This window comes from Trematosphaeria pertusa (assembly GCF_010094035.1).
Source record: "Trematosphaeria pertusa strain CBS 122368 unplaced genomic scaffold BU26scaffold_21, whole genome shotgun sequence".
Taxonomy (NCBI): Eukaryota; Fungi; Ascomycota; class Dothideomycetes; order Pleosporales; family Trematosphaeriaceae; genus Trematosphaeria; species Trematosphaeria pertusa.
Window position 1 is genome coordinate 435,121 of NW_022987232.1, and position 23,036 is coordinate 458,156.

Below are 23,036 nucleotides of genomic sequence, written 5' to 3' on the forward strand. Positions count from 1 at the left end.
CAGGAATTCCGGGGTGCCGGGCCTGGGGCTGCAAAGTGCAAGACTCGTCGCGCCTCACGGGCAAGCAAGACATATAGATAGATAGTATAGAACGCCGACGAACCAATCAATTCATCTCAGTGTACAGCAATAGCCAAATTGTACAGCGAGAATACTAAATAAATGGAAAACACACCGGGGATATCCAACTACTTGGCTTGGCTTGAATTAAGGCAACCAAAGATCCAACTGCTCCGTCCATGCTATGCAAAAGCTCGACTCAACCGTAGTCGCTAAATGCTCACAACAAGATCATCGCCACACCCGACGCGGCCGCGCCGAGAATATACACACCAAGACCCAGCACGCCGAACTGCACCTGCGGGATAGTGATGCCGGGAGCAGCGCCCGTGCTACCGGTAGCGCCGGCTCCAGGAGCGGCAGTGACGGTACCAGTTCCGTCCTCTCCGGCCTGAGCGAGGAGCGTCGAGCAGCTAGCAGCCGTGGTCGAGGCAGCAGCCTTGATAGTTGCAGAGCCCTTGAAGCCGCAGGCATCGGACGCCTTGTTCTGTCCTACATAATAGGCGTTGAGGGCGAAGGCAAGCTGCTCCTTGGGGGCGCACATGCCGTACGCACCATACGGGCCGACGGTCATGTTCCTGTTGATACCGGCGCAGTACTTGCCCTCTTCGAAGCCGCAGAGAGTGCCGAAGAGGTCGCCGTAGTCGTCCTCGTCGATGCTGTCCTTGACCGTGCAGCCGAGGGTGTCCATCATGCAGCTGCACGCCTGGGCATTGGCGACCGGTGGCAGAGGAGTAGCTTCGGCGCCCCAGTCGCTGCCGACCGAGGGGCAGGAAGCAGCAGCCGTGTTGGTGGGGTTGTAAGAGTTCATCTGGACACCACTGGGCGTAGCCTTGGCGATCTCGCTGGAGAGGTTGTCGAAGTCATCGTTCGGCGTGACTTTGCCGTTGTTGACGGACACAAGACCTGATAAGATTAGCACCATGACTATCTTATAAAAGGGGACGGACAGCTTACCAAACTCGTTCGCTTCCTCGAAGTACATGTAAACAATACCACCGGACCAGACAGGCGTCATCTGCTTGCCGTACAGGGCGCCGACTTCAGTGAACAAGCGGGGGCGGGGAGTGTTGCAGCCGTACTCGGCGAAGAAGACGGGGACATTGTAGCTCTCAAACTCCTTGGTGCGGACGTCGAAGCCGGATTCGGTGAACGAAGAGTCACCACACCACGAGTAGATATTGTAGCCCCAGAAGTCGATAGCATCCTCGCGATTTCCGCAGTCGAAGTAGGCGGCGAGGTCCTCGCGGATGTCGGCATCGTCGTTGGTGGCATATCCAACACCAATCGTGCGGTAGTTCTTCGACTTGATGTAGGCCTTCATGTCTCGCACGGCCGATTTGACGAAGGCGCTGGCAAAGGTGTTGTTCTTGGCGTTCGAGACCTCGTTACCGGCGAAGAAACCGAGCGTGTTGGTATACTTAGCCATAACATCGACGACCTTGGTGTATCGCTAGGGAGACAGCTGTTAGCATATACTCTAAACGTGTAGTGGGTATGGGAGAGCATCAGTCGGCAGCGACCTGGAGGGGCCCTAGACGGCCCGCCTTGGAGGCATTCAACACATGAAGACAAACTGGCATACCTCATAGAGCGGAGTGTTCCATTCAGGGTTATCGCGATTGATGGACAAGCCAGGCTCCGACAAATCGGCGACGACATAAATGCCCGCATCTGCCAGCGCATTCATACACTCGTCGTGGTCTTCATCTGGATTGATAGCGTATACACGGATCGTGTTTGTCTTCAGCTCCGATAGAAATTCGATGTCGCGCTTGCAGGCGGTGGTGTCGGTGAGGGGGTCAGAGTACTTGATGGACGTATCCGTCTGCGAGGTGTTCGAATTGATATCCTGCTGATAAGCCACACCCCTCATGAAGAATTGCGTGCCATTGGTCTTGTAGAAGAACTTGGAGCCCTTGATAACAATAGGGTCGACGTCGGCCTGGGCGCCCAGGGCGAATAGGGCCGTCGCGGCGGCTGCGATTGATAACTTCATATCGATATGTACGTTATGATTCCTGCCAGAGAAACCACAGGGCCGAGGGGTCTCAGCAGTTTGCGACTGGGAGCTCGGCGCGGTCAGTCGACTAAGGAGCGTTGGAAGGCGCGCAAGGGAGCGTGACGTAGGAAGGAGCGTGCAGAGTGCAAAAACAGTTATTAAGATGACTATGTAGAGAGTGACGGGCCTAAAACAGAAGAGAGCAGCAAGGAAACAGGCATGAAGCAGCCTGGGCGAAAGAGCGTGGTGATGTGAAGCTCTCCCGCCCAGGCGACTCCGGCTCAAACAGCTCTGAAAAGTCTCGGCGGATATTCAGGGGTCCAACTCCGCTGTTCCAAAACGCGCTAGCGCACCGCAATCCGCTGCAGCTCATCGTCGTTGATCGGACAGTCCGCTGGCCAGGCCATCGCGATGAGTGCGAGGAGGCCTTCAGATACTTTTGCGTACCTACTGTGTAGTTCAACTGCCTACACTCCACAATGAGCTTCACTAGACCGCCTCATGCGCCCGCGCGGCACCAGTCTCACGCATGCGTACCTTTCCCCTTTTGTGGGCTTCCAATTTGCATTGCGTCGAAAGCAGATCCTTTTGCTGCTAAAATTAACTCTTCTGGAACCCCCTCCGGACTTTAGGAGGTGTCACGCTTTTTTGAGTTGGCGTACGGTACCTGCAGCTGTGAGACTCCAAACGGCTGCCGCACACGGGCCGTTGAAGCAGAGCTGTAGCGCAGAAGAGGCTGACCGAATGGCTCCAAAGCCTACTCCGCAGTACTTAGCTATCACGAAGAGCTGCCCATCGTCGTCAGGACTTGTACCTCCTATTGTTACCCATCAGCTCAGGACTAATAGGCACCCTGAAACTTGGGCCCTCCTATGCCCTATTGCTTGCCTCGGGCTCGCCAAAGGGAAGCGCAGGAACACTGCTTACTCTATCCAATCCTCTTCGGCCGGAGGGATCTTTTAAGATCCGAGATGAAAATCGCAAGCAATAGTACCGAGTAAGCACTATCACTATCTCTACGGTCGAATTTTAAAGGTGGGTTGGCATGTGCTAGCCTAAAGACTTACGCTCTAGTTCGTGGACACCGGCAGAGCTCGGCTTTCTACAGAGCGGAAAAGGCCGTCTGGCAGTCTGCCGCAAGCCATCTGCTTCTGGGAGGATTCGTGGCTGTGGCTGCTTGAAGCAACGCGACCAAGCACGCTTAACCCTCTTGGCCAGCCTGCTACGCGGCGGCGTGGGTGGGAAGGCGGCGATATGAGGAAACAGGACATTCTAATATTACCGCCAGACCAGGGCCCATGCTCTTTTTCAATGCTGGCACGAACCGCAATTTCGTCATTTGAGATAGCGTTAGACGCCTTCATTTATCGAGGCTGCATCATTCAGGGGCAGCTGTCTGGAGACGGTGGACAGACGGCGCGCCGGCGATTGGCTGCGCCTGTTGAGCCGGTGTTCCCGCTGCTCTCAACAATTGAGGCTCCTCGAGCGGAAGCCCCCTTCAGCCCCGTCTGCCCATGACAGCCAAACCGTTGGCAAGGGTGAGGCCCTGAGCGGGCGCCACCGTGCCTCGCAGCCATCTCCGATAAGCTATCCTATCGCTATCGATGACGGGCCATGGGACGGGCAAGTTGGCACGTCCAATCTCGTCTGGTCGGCCAACGAAAGATCCGGGCAGGACCTTGCCTGTTTGCGCTGGCTTCGGTTTGATCGCCGCGGGCCTTTCGCCGCTCAATCGGCCACCTGCCACTCGACTTGGGAGCTGCCGGCTTTCGTGACGTGCTCCAGTATGCGCGGGCGATGGCGGCCGGCGGCAGCGCTGCACGCGGGCTATATCTAACCACGCCGCCGCCGAGAGGGATCCACTGCTAAAGTTGTACGTGCTTCTCCTGGGAACGCGGATGCAGGTTACGCTGGGAGTCGGGCGGGGATGTACACGAGCGGCGTGATATTTTTACACCGGCGGATCACTGCTGGCTTCAGATGCCGCTACCGCGTCGCGTACGAGGCGGAGCGGCGAGGAATGCAGACAGCACAACTGAATGATGCGGAAGTGAATTGCCCATGATGGCGGCGAGCGTATGGTAGAGCAGGTGGCGACAGTATCCCTGAGGTCCCTCGCGGCGACTGGCTGCGAGGCAGCGGATCCCGGTAAGCGCACTGGCAGAGGGGCGAGGTACTTGCTGCGAAAGGAGCGTGAGGGCTTGGCAAATCCAGAAATCAGGGGTTAATTCTCATAACCTGCTCCACGCCCGCCGCCTCTCCCATTCTTCTCTTCCCAACCCCTCCGGCCTCCCCTCCGCCTTTCCTTTCCTTTCCGTCAATCGTTATTCTGCCCGGGTGCCTGTGGTGGTGACTTTCGCCGTCCGCCAGCCGAGAGGAGAACCGCCAGCAAGCTCGCTAGATCGCAGCTACTGCCGCGCGTCGTCCAGCCAACTTGGCAGAGCAACAGCAAGCTGCATCTCCTCGTCCCCCACCGGACCTTCACTCGCTCTGCAAACACCCTCTGCGATTGTGCAAGCACGAGCAGCGCAGCCTGTGCACCGCCGCTCGTCCGTCGCCGTGGTAAATAGCGGGCGCTGTTTCGCCAAATTCCTCGACACTCGCTCTCACCCGACACGCTCGTTCGCCCTCCAAACAACCCGCAGCACTTATCCACCTTAATTCCGACGCCGCCAGGGCAAGATTAATTCGACTCCGGCTGTTCCTAATGCGCATTGTTTGAGGTACGCGACACCCGACCGCTCGCGTTTCAGCCCGAGCCCGTGCCGCTTCCTTGAGATAAGGTTTTGTTGACAGCTCAACACAGGTTCTACATCGCACTCTAATTGCTCCTCAAGATGTCCGGACATCCGCAAGGAGGCCAGTACGACGATGGCTACGGCCATCAGGGCCAGGACTCGTACTATCACGATGATCAGTACGGCCAATACCACGACGACCAGCGTGGGGCCTACCACGACAACCAGCAGGGCGATGCTTACTACGACGAATCGTACGTTCGCATGACGCCGCATCGGCTGCATCAATCGCTGACATACCCGCAGAGCCTATTATGATGGCCAGCAGGGCCACTATCAACAGAACGGCTATTATGACGATCGCGGCCAGCAGGGTTACCAGGACGAGTATTACAACGATCAATATTATGACCAGGGAGGAGCCCAAGGCGGATATGCTCAGGATGGCTATGGGTTTGTTTCACCCACATTGCTCTCTCCCAGGCGGTGGCTAACACGATATGTGCAGCGCGAGGCCTAGACGCCGCGGCCACGACTCTGAGGAGGACTCCGAGACCTTCAGCGACTTCACGATGCGCTCTGACATGGCTCGTGCCACCGATATGGACTACTACGGTCGTGGAGACGAGAGGTATAACAGCTATGGTGAAGGGATGAACCGCGGATACCGTCCTCCGTCGTCACAAATCTCGTACGGCGGTAACCGTTCGTCTGGCGCCTCGACCCCCATCTACGGCATGGACTACACCAACGCTCTTCCCGCTGGACAGCGCTCGCGGGAGCCCTATCCCGCGTGGACCTCTGATGCCCAAATCCCCTGCACAAAGGAGGAGATTGAAGACATCTTCCTGGAGCTGACCGCCAAATTCGGCTTTCAGCGGGACAGCATGAGGAACATGTACGACCACTTCATGACTCTACTCGATTCGCGAGCCTCTCGCATGTCGCCAAACCAGGCTCTTCTATCTCTACATGCCGACTACATCGGTGGCGAGAATGCCAACTACCGCAGGTGGTACTTCGCCGCTCATCTCGATTTGGATGATGCCGTTGGGTTCGCCAATATGAAACTCGGCAAGGCCAACCGGAGGACGCGCAAGGCCCGGAAAGCCGCCAAGAAGAAGGCATCCCAGAACCCCGACAACGAACAGGAGACGCTGGAGGCTTACGAGGGCGACAATAGCCTTGAAGCGGCCGAATACCGATGGAAAACGCGCATGAACCGCATGTCGCAGCAGGACCGTGTCCGCCAGATCGCCTTGTACTTGCTGTGCTGGGGTGAGGCCAACCAGGTTCGCTTTATGCCTGAATGTCTCTGCTTTATTTTCAAGTGTGCAGACGACTTCCTCAACTCGCCAGCGGGTCAGGTCCAGACTGATCCCGTGGAGGAGTTTACCTATCTCAACCAAGTCATCACTCCGCTTTACCAGTTCTGCCGAGACCAGGGCTACGAAATCCAGGACGGCAAGTACGTCCGCCGCGAGCGTGATCACGCTTCAATTATCGGCTATGACGATATCAACCAGCTTTTCTGGTATCCCGAGGGTCTCGAGCGGATTGTGATGGAAGACAAATCGCGCATGGTCGATCTACCACCCGCTGAGCGATATGCAAAGCTCAAGGATGTCCTGTGGAAAAAGGTGTTCTTCAAGACCTACTACGAGCGACGATCGTGGTTCCACATGCTTGTCAACTTCAACCGCATCTGGATCATTCACGTAACGGTTTTCTGGTTTTACACAGCGTACAATTCGAAGCCCATCTACACTAAAGGGTATCAGCAACAGCTAGATAACCAGCCTGAGAGGGCTGCCACACTGTCCGCTGTCGCTCTAGGTGGCACCATTGCTTCGCTTATCCAGATTTTCGCAACGCTGGCCGAATGGGCATACGTACCTCGGAAATGGGCTGGCGCTCAGCATTTGACCAAGCGCCTACTCTTCCTCCTTGCCGTCTTCGCAGTCAACGTCGCTCCCAGTGTCTACATCTTTGTCATGGACAAGCGGACGGGTCAGATCCCGCTCATCCTGGGTGTGGTCCAGTTCATCATCGCCCTTTTTACCTTCATGTTCTTCTCGGTCATGCCTTTGGGTGGTCTATTCGGAAGCTATTTGACGCGCAACTCGCGTCAGTACGTCGCCAGCCAGACCTTCACCGCTAGCTATCCTCGTCTCAAGGGAAACGACATGTGGATGTCCTACGGCTTGTGGGTCATGGTCTTCGCCGCCAAGATGTCCGAATCCTACTTCTTCCTGACCTTGTCGATAAAGGATCCCATCCGCATCCTTTCCCATATGAAGAAGCCAGACTGCCTTGGAGACGCCATCTTGGGCAATATTCTGTGCCAGTACCAGCCTCGGATCCTACTTGGTCTGATGTACTTCACCGATTTGGTTCTCTTCTTCTTGGACACGTACCTGTGGTACATTATCCTGAACATGGTATTCTCGGTATCTCGGTCTTTCTATCTCGGTATCTCCATCTGGACCCCGTGGCGCAACATTTTCTCTCGCCTGCCGAAGCGTATCTACTCCAAGGTCCTGGCTACTACGGATATGGAAATCAAGTACAAGCCCAAGGTGCTCATCTCCCAGATCTGGAATGCCATCGTCATCTCGATGTACCGCGAGCACCTCCTCGCTATCGACCACGTGCAGAAGCTGCTATACCACCAGGTGCCATCTGAGCAGGAGGGCAAGCGCACACTGCGCGCTCCGACTTTCTTCGTCTCTCAAGAGGATCATTCTTTCAAGACCGAGTTCTTCCCGGCCCAGAGCGAAGCCGAGCGCCGTATCTCGTTCTTCGCTCAGTCTCTTTCCACTCCGATCCCCGAGCCTCTGCCCGTCGACAACATGCCTACCTTCACCGTTTTGATCCCTCACTACAGCGAGAAGATCTTGCTTTCGCTTCGTGAGATCATTCGCGAGGACGAGCCTTACTCCCGCGTCACCCTACTGGAGTACCTCAAGCAGCTCCATCCGCACGAATGGGATTGCTTCGTTAAGGACACCAAGATCCTCGCGGACGAGACGTCGCAGTACAATGGTGACTATGAAAAGTCGGAGAAAGACACTGCCAAGAGCAAGATCGATGATCTGCCGTTCTACTGCATTGGTTTCAAGTCCGCCGCTCCTGAGTACACGCTCCGCACTCGTATCTGGGCTTCGCTCCGATCTCAGACTCTGTATCGCACCATTTCCGGGTTCATGAACTACAGCCGTGCCATTAAGCTGCTGTACCGTGTGGAAAACCCTGAAGTCGTTCAGATGTTTGGCGGCAACTCTGACAAGCTTGAGCGTGAGTTGGAGCGCATGGCTAGGCGAAAGTACAAAATTTGTGTCTCCATGCAACGTTACGCCAAATTCTCGAAGGAAGAGCGTGAGAACACCGAGTTCTTGCTCCGAGCTTATCCCGATCTACAGATTGCGTACCTGGATGAAGAGCCGCCGCTAAATGAAGGCGAGGAGCCTCGCATCTACTCCGCTTTGATTGATGGTCACTCCGAGCTCATGGACAACGGCATGCGTCGACCCAAATTCCGCATCCAGCTCTCCGGGAACCCTATCCTCGGTGACGGCAAATCGGACAACCAGAACCACTGCATCATCTTCTACCGTGGCGAGTACATTCAGCTTATCGACGCTAACCAGGACAACTACCTGGAAGAATGTCTCAAGATCCGCAGTGTTTTGGCTGAGTTTGAGGAGATGACTACTGACAACGTTTCTCCCTACACGCCCGGCATTCCGAGCCCGAACTTTAACCCTGTGGCGATTCTCGGAGCTCGTGAATACATCTTCTCTGAGAACATCGGTATCCTAGGTGACGTCGCAGCCGGAAAGGAACAGACGTTCGGTACCATGTTCGCTCGTACTCTGGCTCAAATCGGTGGCAAGCTCCACTATGGCCATCCTGACTTCCTGAACGGTATCTTCATGACTACTCGTGGAGGTGTGTCCAAGGCGCAAAAGGGTCTCCATCTCAACGAGGATATCTACGCTGGTATGAACGCCCTCCTCCGTGGCGGCAGGATAAAGCACTGCGAGTACTATCAATGCGGCAAAGGTCGTGATCTTGGTTTCGGTTCCATTCTCAACTTCACCACCAAGATCGGTACCGGAATGGGCGAGCAGATGCTGTCCCGCGAATACTACTACCTCGGTACCCAACTGCCTTTGGATCGGTTCCTGTCTTTCTACTACGCCCACCCTGGTTTCCACATCAACAACTTGTTCATCATGTTGTCCGTCCAGTGCTTCATGTTCGTCCTCCTGAACCTCGGAGCTTTAAGACACGAGACTATTCTCTGCCGGTACAACAAGGACACCCCGATCACTGATCCGCAGTGGCCCAATGGTTGTGCGAACCTCGTTCCTGTCTTCGACTGGGTATCACGCTGCATCGTCTCCATCTTCATCGTCTTCTTCATCGCCTTCGTACCCTTGGTGGTTCAGGAGCTGACGGAGCGTGGATTCTGGCGCGCAGCAACGCGTCTGGCAAAGCACTTCTCATCCGGTTCTCCGCTCTTCGAGGTCTTCGTCTGCCAGATCTATGCCAACGCCCTTCACACTGACCTGGCCTTCGGCGGAGCTAGGTATATCGGTACTGGACGTGGCTTTGCTACTGCGCGCATTCCTTTTGGCATTCTCTACTCACGTTTCGCTGGACCTTCGATCTACATCGGTGCTCGTTCTCTAATGATGCTCCTCTTCGCGACCATGACTGTCTGGGGTCCGTGGCTGATCTATTTCTGGGCGTCTCTGCTCGCTCTCTGCGTCTGTCCATTCCTCTTCAACCCGCACCAATTCTCATGGGATGACTTCTTCATTGACTACAGAGAGTACCTTCGCTGGCTCTCTCGCGGAAACACTCGCTCCCACAGCGCGTCTTGGATTGGTTACTGCCGTTTGTCACGAACACGCATCACTGGTTACAAGCGCAAGGCTCTGGGCGACCCGTCGTCCAAGCTCTCCGGCGATGTACCACGAGCCCGATTTGGCAATATCTTCTTCAGCGAAATTGTTGGACCACTCGTCTTGGTTGCCATCACGCTCATCCCATACCTTTTCATCAATGCTCAGACTGGTGTTAGCAAAGCCGAGCAAGACGGAAACGTAACCCCCAAGAAGACTGGCTCCCTCGTCCGCGTCGCTCTTATTGCCTTTGGCCCTATTGCCGTCAACGCCGGTGTCCTCGCAGGCCTCTTCGCCATGGCCTGCTGCGCTGGTCCCCTTCTCAGCATGTGCTGCAAGAAGTTCGGAGCGGTGCTGGCTGCGGTTGCCCACGCCATCGCTGTCGTCATGCTGATGGCTTTCTTCGTAGTTATGATGTTCCTGGAGGGTTTCAGCTTTGTCAAGGCCCTTTCAGGTATGATTGCTGTGGTCGCCATCCAGCGATTTGTCTACAAGCTCATCACCTCTCTTGCTCTTACTCGTGAGTTCAAGGCCGACACCGCCAACATCGCCTGGTGGACCGGAAAGTGGTACACTATGGGCTGGCATACCATCTCTCAGCCCGGGCGTGAGTTCCTCTGCAAGATCACTGAGCTTGGGATGTTCGCTGCCGACTTCCTTCTGGGACACTTCATCCTCTTCCTGATGCTTCCGGTCCTGCTGGTCCCTTACGTCGACAAATTCCACTCTGTCATGCTATTCTGGCTCCGCCCAAGGTACGTTGACGCTCACTTTATCAATCGTTCAGACTTATGCTAACTTTTACAGTCGCCAAATTCGTCCTCCAATCTACTCATTGAAGCAGACCAAGCTGCGAAAGCGACGAGTCATCCGCTACGCCATCCTCTACTTCATCATCTTCGTGGTCTTTGTTGCCTTGATCGCTGGACCGGTGGTTGCTGGGAGATTCATGAAGATCAACTTCACTATCCCCATGGATCTTCTCCAGCCGACTGGACTTAACAACAATGATACCACCACCGAGGTCACTGGTACGTGTCTTCAGGGCGCATGTCCAGGCCCTGGTGGCGGCGATGCAGCGTCGACTGGGACCATAGAGCGATTCGCTCGTATTATGGCGTTTTAAAAGTTGAAGCGATTGCAGAGTGGCAGCGATCAGCGAGTCGTTTTGGACCTTGCATTGTAAAACATGGCGCAAGCATGAGCATGGAGACGGGTGTCTCATAATGATTGTAATATCCTGGCTGGCCGTCGACTGGTGCATCTCGTTTGTTTCTTTGGTGTTGGGATGGGACTAGATGCTCTTCGGCTTGCTCTCTCTCTCTCTCTCTCTCTCTCTCTCATTTCTCTCTTTTCCGCCTACAGCGCGGCTGCACATACACTACGACTCCGGTTTGGTTGGTGGTTCGGGCGGCGAATATGTTAGATAGTGATTGCATTGCACTAAATATAGGGAACTTAATGCAATGATTGTACCATTTCAGATTTTGGAGCTGGCATAGTGTGATTTTCGGATAATTACGTGATATCCTCCCGGCCGCCTGCAAGCCTGTAAGACTTCAATAGCTCATTTCGCAAAGGGATCCCATCCTAAGAAACACGTGAGGCGGTGAAATTAAGCGGCACGTGCGACGCGACTCTTCCGAGCCCTTTCCGCAGAACCCCGTCGCATTTACATCGCATCATCCCAAAATTGTTTACAAGCCACACCCTCCTTCCTCCCCAACGCTGGCCGCTGATACTCACAATGGATCTTCACGAAGCGCAAAGCACGCTCGTGCGCGTGTTCAACGACGCAAATGCGCAATTTCACAAAATGCCTGGTTCCGCGATCATCCTGCGATACATCAAGTCGAGCTACCAAAACGACCCCGTGCGGAGCGCGATCGAGCTTTTCTTGTTCCTGTTTGCGGTGCGGTATATGTTGAGCCCGAGTTATAGCCAGCAGAAGAAGGTTAAGCTTACAGAGGAGGTACGTTTGCGCTGGGTGGCCGCAGAATGGGGGATAGGGGTGCGGTGCTAATAGCATGGGCTAATCTAGGAAATCGATGAATTGGTGGATGACTGGACACCCGAGCCGCTGGTAGCAGCGCCTACGCAATTGGAAGAACTGGAGAACGAGAAGAGACCAGTTATTGTTGGGTAGGGGGCCTCTAGTGAAGGACTACTAGAAGCGGTGGTGCTGATGCGCGTATAGGCCTACGGGACCCAAGTCAAAGCTCTCGAACGGACGAACGGTAACGAACCTCGCTTCCTACAACTTCTACAACTTCGTCGCGAACGAGATACTCAAGGAGAAAGCTATACAAACACTGCGGACATATGGCGTGGGTCCTTGCGGACCGCCCGGCTTCTACGGCACCCAGGACGTGCATATGAAGACGGAGGCTGATGTCGCTGCCCATTTGGGAAGCGCCGCTTGTATTGTCTACGCGCAGTCCTTCTCCACGATATCGAGCGTTATCCCGTCGTTCTTAAAGCGTGGGGATATCATTGTTGCGGACAAGGCGGTCAATTTTGCGGTGCGCAAGGGCATACAGATATCGAGGAGTACAGTGAGGTGGTACGAGCATAATGATATGGAGGATTTGGAGCGTGTGCTGCAGAAGGTTACGAAGGAGCAGGCGAAAAAGCCGCTTACGAGGCGATTTATTATCACCGAGGGCATGTTTGAAAACATGGGGGATGTGGTGGATTTGCCGAAGCTCGTATGTTTCTTGCAAGCCCCTTGAGGTTCTGCGGAAGCGCTGATGGCTACAGGTTGAGCTCAAACTCCGCTACAAGTTCCGCATCATCCTCGACGAAACCTGGTCCTACGGCGTCCTCGGGAGAACCGGTGGCGGCGTCACGGAAGCACAGAATGTGGATGCTAAGGAAGTCGACATGATCATCGGCAGCCTGTCAGGCCCGCTCTGCGCCGCTGGAGGCTTCTGCGCGGGAAGCGAGGAGGTCGTCGAGCACCAGCGTATCTCCTCTGCGTCGTACACCTACTCTGCCGCTCTTCCAGCTCTCCTATCCACAACAGCCAGCGAGACGATATGCATGCTCCAAGAACAACCAGAGATCCTTACTGCGCTGCGAGAAAACGTCAAGGCTATGCGGGCACAGTTGGATCCGAGGAGTGACTGGATCAAATGCACGAGCGCGCCTGAGAACCCGATTCTGATTCTTGTGTTTAAGCCGGAGGTTGTGGCGAGTAAGAATCTCAGCATCCAGGAGCAGAGTCAGTTGATGCAGGATGTGGTTGACGAGGTAAGATTTCCGCAGCTGTGGGCTTAGCGGGAATGGATGCTAATGGGAAGCAGTGCCTTGCCAATGGCGTTCTCATCACCAGAGTAAGAACCTACCCACACGGCGTGGGCTTCAATGCGCGCGATCAGGGATGGCAGCCTACGCCTGGGCTGAAGGTCTGCGTTACTTCTGGTCTTACGAAGAAAGAGACGGAAAAGGCGGGTATTGTTGTTCGACATGCTGTCACCAAGATCATTTCGAGGAGGAAGTAGGGACTCTCTGGGGATCCTGCGACCACGGAAACTTGTATGAGTACTGCATCGGCGGCGTTCTGGGGCATTAGGAAGTCTTAGTCGCTTTTCCTTGTACAGAGAGATACTCTACCATATGTAGATACACCTGCCGTAATGCATAATACCGATATCGCCAAGACGATATCCAGCTTCGATTTCTCGAATACGATATTATTGCCACAGGTCATGTGTTCGAGAGTGTACCCAGGTAATTGCGTCGTCACGCAGGAAATAATTCTTGCATCCATGCTGGTTCCTGAAGCCCAGCCACTCCCCTGCCACCCGAGGGACGCCGCGGAACATGGATGCCGCCCAAACAACAACGGCCCTCACACCACGCCGCAGCCCTCTCTGTCCGTGTCCAGATCACCACGCTCTCTTTGCGATCTTCAATAATCTCTTCGCGTTCATTTTGCCGCGCGAAAGCTTTGCACAATACACCTCCGAGTCCTCTGCAAGCAACCAAACAGCCCCGCGACGTCGGAACTGCGCGACACACGTCATTCGCTTGCGCCTGACCATCCGCTGCGCATCACGTACTGAGGGAACAGTGGTTGGAGACTGATCGTGGAACGCGCGACAAGAGAGGGAAGGGACTCGAGCATATTTGAGGTTCAAGAGTAAAGAGTGGGGAGGACAGTGAGGCAAGAAGAGCCATTGAGCGGCGGCGTAAGGCTAGAGTCGCTGCGATTCGGGCACGTCTTCGCGACATAGCTGCATCAGAAGGGGCACGGGCTACGGAGACTCTTTGCATCGCGGAGTAGTGACCCAGCAATTGCGATTGTGCGCGGGAAAACCTCTATACCGCCAATTGAGCCTCGAGCGTACGGAAGCCCCGGAGCTCCCCGTCCCACCATCAGAGCATACACAAGAAAAGGGCGATTGAGAGGAAGACAGAATGGCGCGCACAGTCGTAGGCTCAGCGGTAGTAGTGCGCGAGAAGTACTACTGGCCAGACGCGCAGCTCAACGTCTGGACGATTGTAATGCTGGCCACGGCGGGAACCATATTAGGCGTCTTTGCGCAGTTTATGATGATCCAGAGTCAGATGAGATTGGGGACGCCTTGGTGAGTTGTCCCTATCTCCGTTGTCCTTTCTCCTTTCCACGCCGCTTGATCCTGCAACTTTATTCAGTCAAGACATCGCTAACACACCTCCCACAGGATAATGCCCTACGGCGTAACTGTCGGCGCCCTGACCATCATCTGCATCCTCATCATGCTGATCCTGATTGCGCAACGGCGGCTGCTCCCCGGCGTCATGATGCTAGCCAGCTTCATCCTCTTCGTCCTCTTCGTCACCGGCATCATCGGCACCGCGCTGCAACTCTTCTCCGGCCCGAATATAAACCAGCTGTGTCAAACGTATGTGAACAATCAGAGACCGCGTGACCAAAACGTGATTACGTTGGCGTGGTTGCAGCAGCAGAACATCTGTAAGTGCGAATTCTCCTTGGAGGCTTGATAAGGGGGGAAAGAGAGGATTATGGAAAGCGAGGATTGAATTGAGCTAATTGAGATGCAGGTCAATGCTGGGACGCAGTCTTCGCCTTCTGGATCATCGGGAGCGTCTTTTTCGTCTGGATGATGGTCATGGCCAGCCAAGTCAACCAAAACCAGTACGACTAGCCACAGCCGTCTCCTCTTGTTCTCTCCTCTCCAACCCCTATTCGACCACACTCGACACCGAAACCACAATCCATATTTCTTGTATATTCCTACTGACGCAGGTATTGAAGTAACGAGGAGAACCGGCGGTAAGGCACCCGGGGAGCGGTTGGAGCAGCATAGGCGTTTTGGGCGAATGACTTCTTGCGATTTCGAGATACCGATGCATGATGGATAGGTGTTTTCTTAGGCAGATATGTGGGATGTTATTATCATAATGGGATGGGATGGGTGTCGCATCTGGGCATTCGGCGGCGAGGATATCGAAGCATTTGGCTTCTCCTGGCCTCCCACGTTTAGAGGAGATATAGTGCGCTCTACAAAGCGGATAGGAGCGGAAAATTCAACTATATCAACCGAGCTCCTTTCCTCGCGACCCAGATCCCCATAATTCCATCTCCAAGACCCCTACCATCCAATCCGTCTAGCGCAGCAATTCCGACCTTTCCGACCGCCACGGCCAATTCACAGACTACGCGCCCACTCCGTAGTCATCGTCATCGGCGCCACGCCACGCTACACCTACATACAATACTCCTTGTACTCGCCCACGCACAGAGCTCACCAACCTAACCTAACGGCTGTGGCGGGCACCATTATTCGTGGACGCCTACTCCCTACCCGCTGCCGCCATGCAAAATTTCCAATTTCCGTTATCAGGATCTGGCTTTTCGCATGCATGCGCTTTTCGGCGGGGCGGTTCGGTTCGCTGCCATGGAAATCACTGCGCAAAAGATTCAAGATTGTGATATCTGGGCAAAGCTTGTACTGTAAGCGAAGTGTGATGCGGTGGTTCCTCGGCGCGCTCCGGTGTGCCGTTTGATACATGATATGTGCACAACAGCACTCTGCATCCACCTGTGCGTTTGTGTTGCTGGGGAAGGAAGGTGAGAACTATTTTTTACAGAGTACTGTGGGTGGGAGATGTACGGAGTACTAAAGGCGCTATAGGGGGTTGCTTCTACTTGGACTCTGGGTAATAGTCACGCAAGGGAGGTATACAGGTTTCCTCTTTTCCTAAGGAAACTATCCAACAAACAAGAAAATAACCGCAAAAGAAGATTCCAACCGGCAACACGCGGCCGACCTTTTGCACAGCATCATCGCTTGCATGGTTAGTTGCACCAGCCTCCTCCTCGGATCTCGATCGCCCAGCCACCATTATCCCGCTAGTCCCAAACGCCCCAATGCCCCGTATCCACGCCGTATAATACCAGCTTACCCGGCCGTTCCGTACACGCCAAAACGGCAAGCGGCCCCGATTAATTAGCTGCGCGAACCTGACACGAAACTTGGTTTGCAGCGCGCCCAAGCGCGCGTCGCACCGTGCCCCTCAGCATCTGCGGCGCATGATTCGTCGCTCTATGCTGCGGGTCGTGAGGAGCTGAGAGAGAGGGGCTGGCTGGCTCTGTAGGGCTTATGACTCCGCTGTGCATATAGCAGCACCTGTATTTCGCAATTGAGGGTGCGTCGGCTGACGATGGAGGATGGACGACGCGGAAGAGAGGCGCAACTGGATGGAACGGTCCGCAGCGAAGTATTCAGCCGAGCAGCTGTCGGGCGGAGGCGAAGCTCACGCTCAACCGTGGGAGAAACAAATGACAGCAGCACGCCCGCATTTTGTTCGGTTAAAGTGCGTGCCTTGCGGCGAGGATCTGGTTCGCATTCGTTTGGTGCGCTTCGTAAACCCACCAGTGGGCGTCGCCGAGCGAGAGGCCATTCCGTGCATCGACGGCCCCGAAGTGTGGCGTTGGATTGATTCGCTTTCCGTAGGCGCGCACGTAAAGAGGCCTCGTGGTCTTCAGCAATTAGCGAACTACGACATGAAAGAAGCTGTAGAAACAGGATTCTGAGATGCAGGATGTTCTAATAATGCTGCGATAATGATGCTTGGATTTCGCTTGATGGACCGCAGCCGAGGCCGCGGAGGTGTCGCTAAACTATACTACCTACGTAGATACTACTTGCTCTGTGTCATGATGCTAATTAGAGCAAACATGCTAGACAGCGAATAAGACGAAGGAAAACCTACAGTACATTGGATAAGAGATACATTGGATGGAGGGGTATGGCGGAAGAGGGTAACACAAGCGCTTGCTGTGTCACTAGCTCGCTATGCCGCCCAGGGGTAGATAATTGTATGAGAAATGTCCATGGAGCCGCCCGTGGTATCATCTTTACCAAAAGATAGCGCGCTGGGGTGTTTAGGCGGTGCAGATCGGGCTGTGAGAGATAGGTGACAGGTGCGAATAAGGGCCCCAGCGTGGTGCGGCGACAGTATCCGCATGCGTCCAAGGAAACGAGAAACATCCAACAGGAAAAGGACATCCGAATAACGCCGGGCTTTTAAGGACAGTAAGAAGCGGAATTGGTGTAGCGTAGGCACCTGAGATCCAACAACACTTTTCTGTGAATACAATTGAAATGTATTCAGTGTCATTTCGGGGTCATTAGTCGTTCCTCGTGGGACATCGCGAGGCTGTTCGTAGAGCTTTGGCGCCATCGTATATATTGCGTTCAAGAGACAAGCTCGCCGCCCAGTTCCATGCCGAGCCCCTCGACCTTGCCGATTCTGGCACGGTCCACGCCGATGCGGGGACTATCGCTTGTGGGAGGAAGGAGGGTATCAAAGTTCAATCGGCGTCGGGCCTCGCGGGCGGCAGCAGGCGTCCTTGCCGTTGCTGGTGTACGGTTCCACGGGCCGCCTACCTGTGCTGGGCTGGGAGACATGTTGAGGAACTCGGCGAAGTTGAGGTTGGCGGAGGGCGTCTGCAGCCCGAAGCCCGGGAATGGTGCTCCACCGCCTCCAGGGGTGGACATCATGGAGGACGGCAGAGGTGTAGATTTCGGCGGAGGTGTGGAGGGAGCGATGATGCGGGGTTTCGATGACCCGCGATGGGCCGGTGATGGAGAAGTAGCTAGATACATGAGCAGATTGGCATCTTCGTCTCCCTTATGTCCCTCTCGGGCCGCTCCGACAGCAGTGAAGCCGTTCTGACGAAGACGAGCGGAACGGGCAACAGCTGGAGGCGGTGTGCGAGGTGCTCGTGGCGGGGAGGAGCGAACATGTGAGTTATTGAGCTGGAAAGAGGTTATAGGAAGGTCTTCGTCGTCATCTTCGGAAAGAAGGGGTGATCGAGGGTCGTCGGGGACGGTGGAGGCTTCAGAGACGAAAGACAGGCTGTGGTTGTGGGAGCGTCCGAAGCGAGCATGTCTGCTGTGGTATACGGGCGACGATTCGGGCAGTTGGAAGCTGTTTTTCCATGAGGTTGCGGACGTAGTCGAAGTCCTCACCTTGGTGCGGGTGTGATTGCTCGTTCCGGGGTACTTGTTAAAGGATTGGGCATAGCGCGGCCTCTTGCCCTGGCTATGGCTGCTGCCAGACCGGCTGCCAGACCGCTTGACATCGTCGGAGAATATGGGCGCGGCGAGCGGGGAGGAGTCGAGCACGCCACTCTGATAGAAGCGCTCAGACACGCTGGAAGCATCCGACATGGTCTCATTGCTGGAGCCCGGCCGCTTTCGCTTGAGCTCCATGTCCACCCGCGGCTCCAGATTGTCGAGACTGAGATCTTGCCAGCCATGCTTGATCTTGACATTGGCCAAAGCGAGGCGGTTCTGCAGCGTCCGGGTCATCTAGAGAGGCAACATTAGTATGCAATGCCCCAAGGGGGCGGCGGGCAAGCAGATACCTTTGAGACCTGGGCTCTTCGCAGGACCTTGTTCGCAACCTCGGCGGGCTGGTCGATGCGCTCGGTGGAGGTCATTGTGGGCGGGGTTACAGAGAGGAAGCTCGCAGTGCAGAGGAGAGGTAGAGGGACTCTCGCAGGTGTTTCACGGCGGTTGAAGGTCGCACCAGCTGAACGCAGAGAAGAATGCGGACCGTGCCCGGGAGGGAAGGGAATAGCTGGCAAAGCTTCCGGTGCACAGGCTCCCTATCTTACGGGGATGGCAGGCTTGGTGTCGGCACCGCACGGCAGGTTAATAGTGGCAGCAGATAATACTTTAGTGAGCTGTCTCGCCGCTCGCCGGGCACTGGAGCCTTGCGAGATTGCTTTTGAGGATTCGGCAAAGCAAGGCACAAGCAGGGGTGGAGTGGCGAGCTGGGGCTGCGTACGGTAACGTATTCTGACAGCGCGACGATACGGGCGGTACCAAACGTCAGAAGCGCACCTGCAACCTTGGAAAGGCCGGCGGAACATCTCCGGAGCACTCCAGGGCTCCTATCTACCGCCACAACCTTGATTGGGCCGCCGCCGACATGGCATTTGCGATTGCCGTCGAGGCGCCGCGACGGACCGGCCACGATGCAGGTGTTGGGGGACGCATGCTACGGAAAAGGGTACAGCCTGTGGCTCGGTGGCAGCTTGCCGGGGCTTGTACAGACCTAGGTATAAACGTGCAAGGCGCGTAGAGACATTTATCTTGCACGCATGCGGACCAAGAGGCCGGCCTTGCCGGGGTGAGATTGCACCAGTTCGAGCTGCCACACAGCTGCCAAAGCATTCCTCGCAGGCTCGCACTCTCCTGTCCGGAGCAGCGGTATGATAGCCCTTGGACGACAGACTACATCACGAGCAGCATGAATAATAGCGAAAGAAAGCGTGCCCTCTCCGGCTCCCCCCTCGCAAACAATCCATGGATGCCATGCAATCGTCGGTGCGCCTCATGCGGCGCTAGCGCGTGGCTTGGCAATCGTCATTGTTTCATTCACGCGGAAGGCTCGACGAAGAATTGTGCGACTCCAAGTTTCAACCGCCTGTCCGTTCGTTGTCAATCCCTCTCTTCACATCCATATTCTGCGTGCGAGAAAGCGAGCTGTCGCCGTCGACCCCAGAGGCAATCTCCGACCCGATTGCTGTCCCGAGCTCGATGATCAGCGGCTTGCAGCACCTTGCATGCTACTGATAGATATCGCCCGCCTTGGTCCTGCTCCGCGACCAACTTCAACACCACACACCTTGGAACGACCCGTCGACACGCCCGACCGCAGTCACTCCACTCTCGTTTTTCTGTCGTCGGCCTCTCCTGATTTCACTCGTTTGCTTTTGCCGCCTCGATTCATCGCCATTATCGCACTCGGGGGACCTGCTAACTCATTTCTCCGCCAGCTGTATTACGCGTCATACTCTCCAGCTTGCACAAGCCCCCCCAATCGTCCTGCGCCACCGCTGGCCTTTCCTATGAGTCCGTAGATTGTTCTGACATCTTCGGCCCGCAGCAGCATCGGTGATGCCTTCCTTTCTCAGCAACCTGCGCAGAAAGAGTCGGGCGAGCATCAAAACAGACGAAAAGCAGGGCCCATCGTACAGCAATGGCCACGCGAGCGGGCAGAATGGCAACGGCGTGTCGCGGCGCAAGTCGTCGTCAACTCTGAATTCATCAGCGGTTGGATCATCATCGACGTCGACCACCACGCCAACTACCTCCACCACTGAAGAAGGTGCAGCGCAGACAAACGGCCTCAAGGACGGAGTCCCGCCTCTTCCAACGCCTCGACCGCAGCGCCCCGGCATCAATCCGACTAAGCGGTACAGTCTGAACGTGAGCAAACGGAGCCTTCCTCCCCACGGACTGTTGCTAAGGTCGACACAGGGCGGCATGACATCCTCCATGTCGAGCGGTTCCTATCCATCAGCCAACCCCTCCTCGCTACTCGCACCACGCGTCCTCTCTGTGACGGATAACTCTTGGGTAGGCCATTTGCTCGCCCTTGCGGCGGGGATTTCTCCGGATTCAAGGGCTCGCCGTACAGACAACATTGCTCGTACAGCTGACTGCACGTGCTATTGTGCGCACCTGCGAAGGCCTCCATGGTGGCCGTTACGCGCGTGGTCACATCCGGAGGATTCCCCACCGTGAGAGCTCGTCTGTCCAAGACCTTATCACTGACGATAACAGGTACACCAACAGATACTGCTGGTACACGGCCGGGTTGGCGAATCCGCTCACCGGCCGCTGGACGGCACCGTAACCGTTAACCACCACCAAGGCCGCTTCCCACCCACAGCTTGGCCCGTAAGCGATTCGCACTTCAAGGCTCTTGTTCATCTAGAGCCGGGATGCAATCGTCTACGTTTAGATTTCAACTCGCCGAAGGTATCCACGAGTAACTCCTCCATTCCAGCGCATGCGTCCTTCATCACCGTCAACTATCTTCCCTTGACAAATGCGCCGCCGCTGCAGCTAGCAATTATCCTCGGGAGCGATTCGCCGGCGACATATGATGCAATGCCGGATCGCATGCAGCGAGAGGGGAATGGACTGGAGCTTGCCACCAAGAAGTTTCGAATGGCAGCGTATCTTTGGCAAGCCTTCACAGGCGAACAGATGCAACGACACGGTAAGTCGATCTCGGGTACACGCTTGGTGGGGACCTCCCCCTTGCTGAGACATCTGCTAATTGTACCGCCACCTTTGCAGGGTTTGGCCGTCGATGCTTTCGGTTCGAAGAGTCGTGGGAGCCCGGGACGTTGAGCTTCCAGGACTGGGGAGCCGGACAATTCCGGAACCAGGCGAAAATACACATTATACGATCGAACAAGACTGTCGAAGAAATTAGAGACCTAGATCGTGCTCAGCAGTATGAGAAAGGGACAAAGAAGGGCGAACTCTTTGGAATTGCCTCCGAAGCAGTGAAGAGCTATTTCCAGATGCAGCCGGGACAGAAGCGATACGTCTCTTGCTTGTTCCTCGATACCCACTGGGATCCTAAAGAAAAGACGATCCGCGGCCATGCGGCTTTGGGTGGTGGCGATGGAGAGCTGCAGCTTGCAATCTTTGGGTCTCATGCTCTGCAGAGTTATCCTTCTAGCATCGAAGAAGTGTGGCAGGCTTTCCAAGACTGCACCCGGACGGATACGGCTTTTATTGCTAATGATTGTAATGAATCGGGGAGCAACTGGGAGGCCGCCAATATTGGTATCGGGGCTCATCTACACGAGACCGGCCATTTGTTCGGCTGTCCTCACCAAGAGTCCGGTGTCATGTTGCGCGACTACGTTAACCTCAACCGGACATTTACTTCTCGCGAACCCTATTCGACGCGCACAAAGTCGCCCGGCCAACGCCTCGTCAAGCAAGAGGATGAATGCATGTGGCACCGACTTGATGCCCTACGCTTCCGATTCCATCCATGCTTCCGAATACCGATCGACAACAACGTTATAGCAGACGGTAGCGTGCAAGTTTGGACGGTTGACAGCGGTCAAGGCGGTGTGATTGCAACGTCAAAGTCGGGCATTGCTTGGGTGGAGCTTTACACCGAGGGTGACGATGTCTGCCACTATTGGCGGGAGTGGCCCGAATTTGAGAACCAATACCCACGACAGGTCGCATTGGCTGAGTCCGAACTTAGAGGGCTTCTGCCCAAGGAGAAGCGCAACTCTCGCCTAAAACTCGAGGTGTTCTCCGCCGGTGGTGGGAAGCATGTGGTTGAAGACTTCGCGCAGCTTGCGAACCAAAAGCTCGCACGCGTCAAACTGCCCGATGGACGATGGGGCTACCGCGGCAGCAAGCTAGGCTATTCGCAAATGGAAGGCTCGAAGCCGCAGGAGATCATTCTCGAAAGCGCCCACATCCAGACGAAACTGCTCGTCGCAATCAAGGTGTATCACGGACTAGCCGTAGACGGTCTCGAATTCATTTATGAGGATTCCACGAGCCAATTGTTTGGCAGGAGAGGTGGAAAGCCCGGTGGCACCGAATTCGCGCTTGATACGCGGAGAGGCGAGCTCTTGATGGGCTTCGCGCTGCGAGCCGGGCTTTGGATTGACGGTTTGCAAATTTTGACGACCTTGGGACGCAAGAGCGAGTGGTTTGGAAACTCACATGGCGGTAGCGGGTATGTGTCGTGGTACTATTAATCTGTGCGTCCGACTAACGTTTTCAGGCACACACTCATCCCCCCTCGTGGTTATACTATCGGCGGCATATCTGGATCTTGTGCTCAATGGCTCGATGGCTTCTCATTGATCATCACGAGGTAAAAGCGATCCGGACCTACACATTTCCTACGACGACCGAATCCTTTCGCCACACATATCATCTACCGGCGCGCATACGAATTAGGAGCATAGCATCTGGCGCCAGCTTGGCGCCCCATCATGTCCGGCTTATCCGCCGGCGCACT

The 23,036-nt window shown here is 55.4% G+C and overlaps 7 protein-coding genes across 7 annotated transcripts; 4 read left to right on the top strand and 3 right to left on the bottom strand.

The window, feature by feature from the left end:
• Positions 1 to 176: 176 nt before the first annotated feature.
• On the bottom strand, positions 177 to 2,154 carry BU26DRAFT_164848 (carbohydrate-binding module family 43 protein). Its single transcript, XM_033820199.1, has 3 exons — positions 1,646 to 2,154; positions 1,018 to 1,513; positions 177 to 966 (listed from the first exon to the last, which is right to left on the bottom strand). The coding sequence occupies exons 1-3, from the start codon at positions 2,057 to 2,059 to the stop codon at positions 281 to 283; spliced, it is 1,596 nt and encodes a 531-aa protein (XP_033677086.1). The 5' UTR covers positions 2,060 to 2,154; the 3' UTR covers positions 177 to 280.
• A 2,745-nt stretch (positions 2,155 to 4,899) lies between these two features.
• Positions 4,900 to 10,839, top strand: BU26DRAFT_571322 (glycosyltransferase family 48 protein; the record flags this gene model as incomplete). Its single annotated transcript, XM_033834123.1, has 4 exons — positions 4,900 to 5,054; positions 5,107 to 5,253; positions 5,309 to 10,468; positions 10,521 to 10,839. 4 exons carry the CDS (start codon positions 4,900 to 4,902, stop codon positions 10,837 to 10,839), a joined length of 5,781 nt encoding a protein of 1,926 aa, XP_033677087.1.
• A 543-nt stretch (positions 10,840 to 11,382) lies between these two features.
• Positions 11,383 to 13,391, top strand: BU26DRAFT_524719 (serine palmitoyltransferase 1). The gene is made up of 5 exons (XM_033830343.1): positions 11,383 to 11,685; positions 11,755 to 11,855; positions 11,911 to 12,421; positions 12,474 to 12,965; positions 13,019 to 13,391. The coding sequence occupies exons 1-5, from the start codon at positions 11,461 to 11,463 to the stop codon at positions 13,214 to 13,216; spliced, it is 1,527 nt and encodes a 508-aa protein (XP_033677088.1). The 5' UTR covers positions 11,383 to 11,460; the 3' UTR covers positions 13,217 to 13,391.
• Positions 13,392 to 13,969: 578 nt separating this feature from the next.
• On the top strand, positions 13,970 to 14,984 carry BU26DRAFT_165701 (uncharacterized protein). Its single transcript, XM_033820205.1, has 3 exons — positions 13,970 to 14,305; positions 14,402 to 14,673; positions 14,763 to 14,984. The coding sequence occupies exons 1-3, from the start codon at positions 14,136 to 14,138 to the stop codon at positions 14,864 to 14,866; spliced, it is 546 nt and encodes a 181-aa protein (XP_033677089.1). The 5' UTR covers positions 13,970 to 14,135; the 3' UTR covers positions 14,867 to 14,984.
• A 1,862-nt stretch (positions 14,985 to 16,846) lies between these two features.
• BU26DRAFT_165681 (uncharacterized protein) lies at positions 16,847 to 17,328 on the bottom strand. The gene has a single exon (XM_033820203.1). The coding sequence runs from the start codon at positions 17,231 to 17,233 to the stop codon at positions 16,934 to 16,936; it is 300 nt and encodes a 99-aa protein (XP_033677090.1). The 5' UTR covers positions 17,234 to 17,328; the 3' UTR covers positions 16,847 to 16,933.
• A 94-nt stretch (positions 17,329 to 17,422) lies between these two features.
• Positions 17,423 to 19,013, bottom strand: BU26DRAFT_495402 (uncharacterized protein; the record flags this gene model as incomplete). Its single annotated transcript, XM_033826215.1, has 2 exons — positions 18,598 to 19,013; positions 17,423 to 18,541 (listed from the first exon to the last, which is right to left on the bottom strand). The coding sequence occupies exons 1-2, from the start codon at positions 18,670 to 18,672 to the stop codon at positions 17,423 to 17,425; spliced, it is 1,194 nt and encodes a 397-aa protein (XP_033677091.1). The 5' UTR covers positions 18,673 to 19,013.
• A 1,124-nt stretch (positions 19,014 to 20,137) lies between these two features.
• BU26DRAFT_439502 (uncharacterized protein) lies at positions 20,138 to 22,893 on the top strand (the record flags this gene model as incomplete). Its single annotated transcript, XM_033824343.1, has 4 exons — positions 20,138 to 20,449; positions 20,807 to 21,248; positions 21,329 to 22,748; positions 22,797 to 22,893. The coding sequence occupies 4 exons, from the start codon at positions 20,138 to 20,140 to the stop codon at positions 22,891 to 22,893; spliced, it is 2,271 nt and encodes a 756-aa protein (XP_033677092.1).
• Between the last annotated feature and the right edge of the window lie 143 nt (positions 22,894 to 23,036).

What these genes read in the sequence shown, in the direction of transcription:
- BU26DRAFT_164848 (XM_033820199.1), bottom strand. Translation starts at nt 2,059, where the DNA reads ATGAAGTTATCAATCGCAGCCGCCGCGACGGCCCTATTCGCCCTGGGC. An exon ending in GGAACACTCCGCTCTATGAG is followed by an intron (nt 1,514 to 1,645) that starts GTATGCCAGTTT and finishes CTGTCTCCCTAG; the next exon opens with CGATACACCAAGGTCGTCGA. An exon ending in CGAGGAAGCGAACGAGTTTG is followed by an intron (nt 967 to 1,017) that starts GTAAGCTGTCCG and finishes TAATCTTATCAG; the next exon opens with GTCTTGTGTCCGTCAACAAC.
- BU26DRAFT_524719 (XM_033830343.1), top strand. Translation starts at nt 11,461, where the DNA reads ATGGATCTTCACGAAGCGCAAAGCACGCTCGTGCGCGTGTTCAACGAC. An exon ending in AGGTTAAGCTTACAGAGGAG is followed by an intron (nt 11,686 to 11,754) that starts GTACGTTTGCGC and finishes GGGCTAATCTAG; the next exon opens with GAAATCGATGAATTGGTGGA. An exon ending in TGGTGGATTTGCCGAAGCTC is followed by an intron (nt 12,422 to 12,473) that starts GTATGTTTCTTG and finishes TGATGGCTACAG; the next exon opens with GTTGAGCTCAAACTCCGCTA.
- BU26DRAFT_165701 (XM_033820205.1), top strand. Translation starts at nt 14,136, where the DNA reads ATGGCGCGCACAGTCGTAGGCTCAGCGGTAGTAGTGCGCGAGAAGTAC. An exon ending in ATGAGATTGGGGACGCCTTG is followed by an intron (nt 14,306 to 14,401) that starts GTGAGTTGTCCC and finishes CACCTCCCACAG; the next exon opens with GATAATGCCCTACGGCGTAA. An exon ending in GTTGCAGCAGCAGAACATCT is followed by an intron (nt 14,674 to 14,762) that starts GTAAGTGCGAAT and finishes ATTGAGATGCAG; the next exon opens with GTCAATGCTGGGACGCAGTC.
- BU26DRAFT_165681 (XM_033820203.1), bottom strand. Translation starts at nt 17,233, where the DNA reads ATGTCCTTTTCCTGTTGGATGTTTCTCGTTTCCTTGGACGCATGCGGA.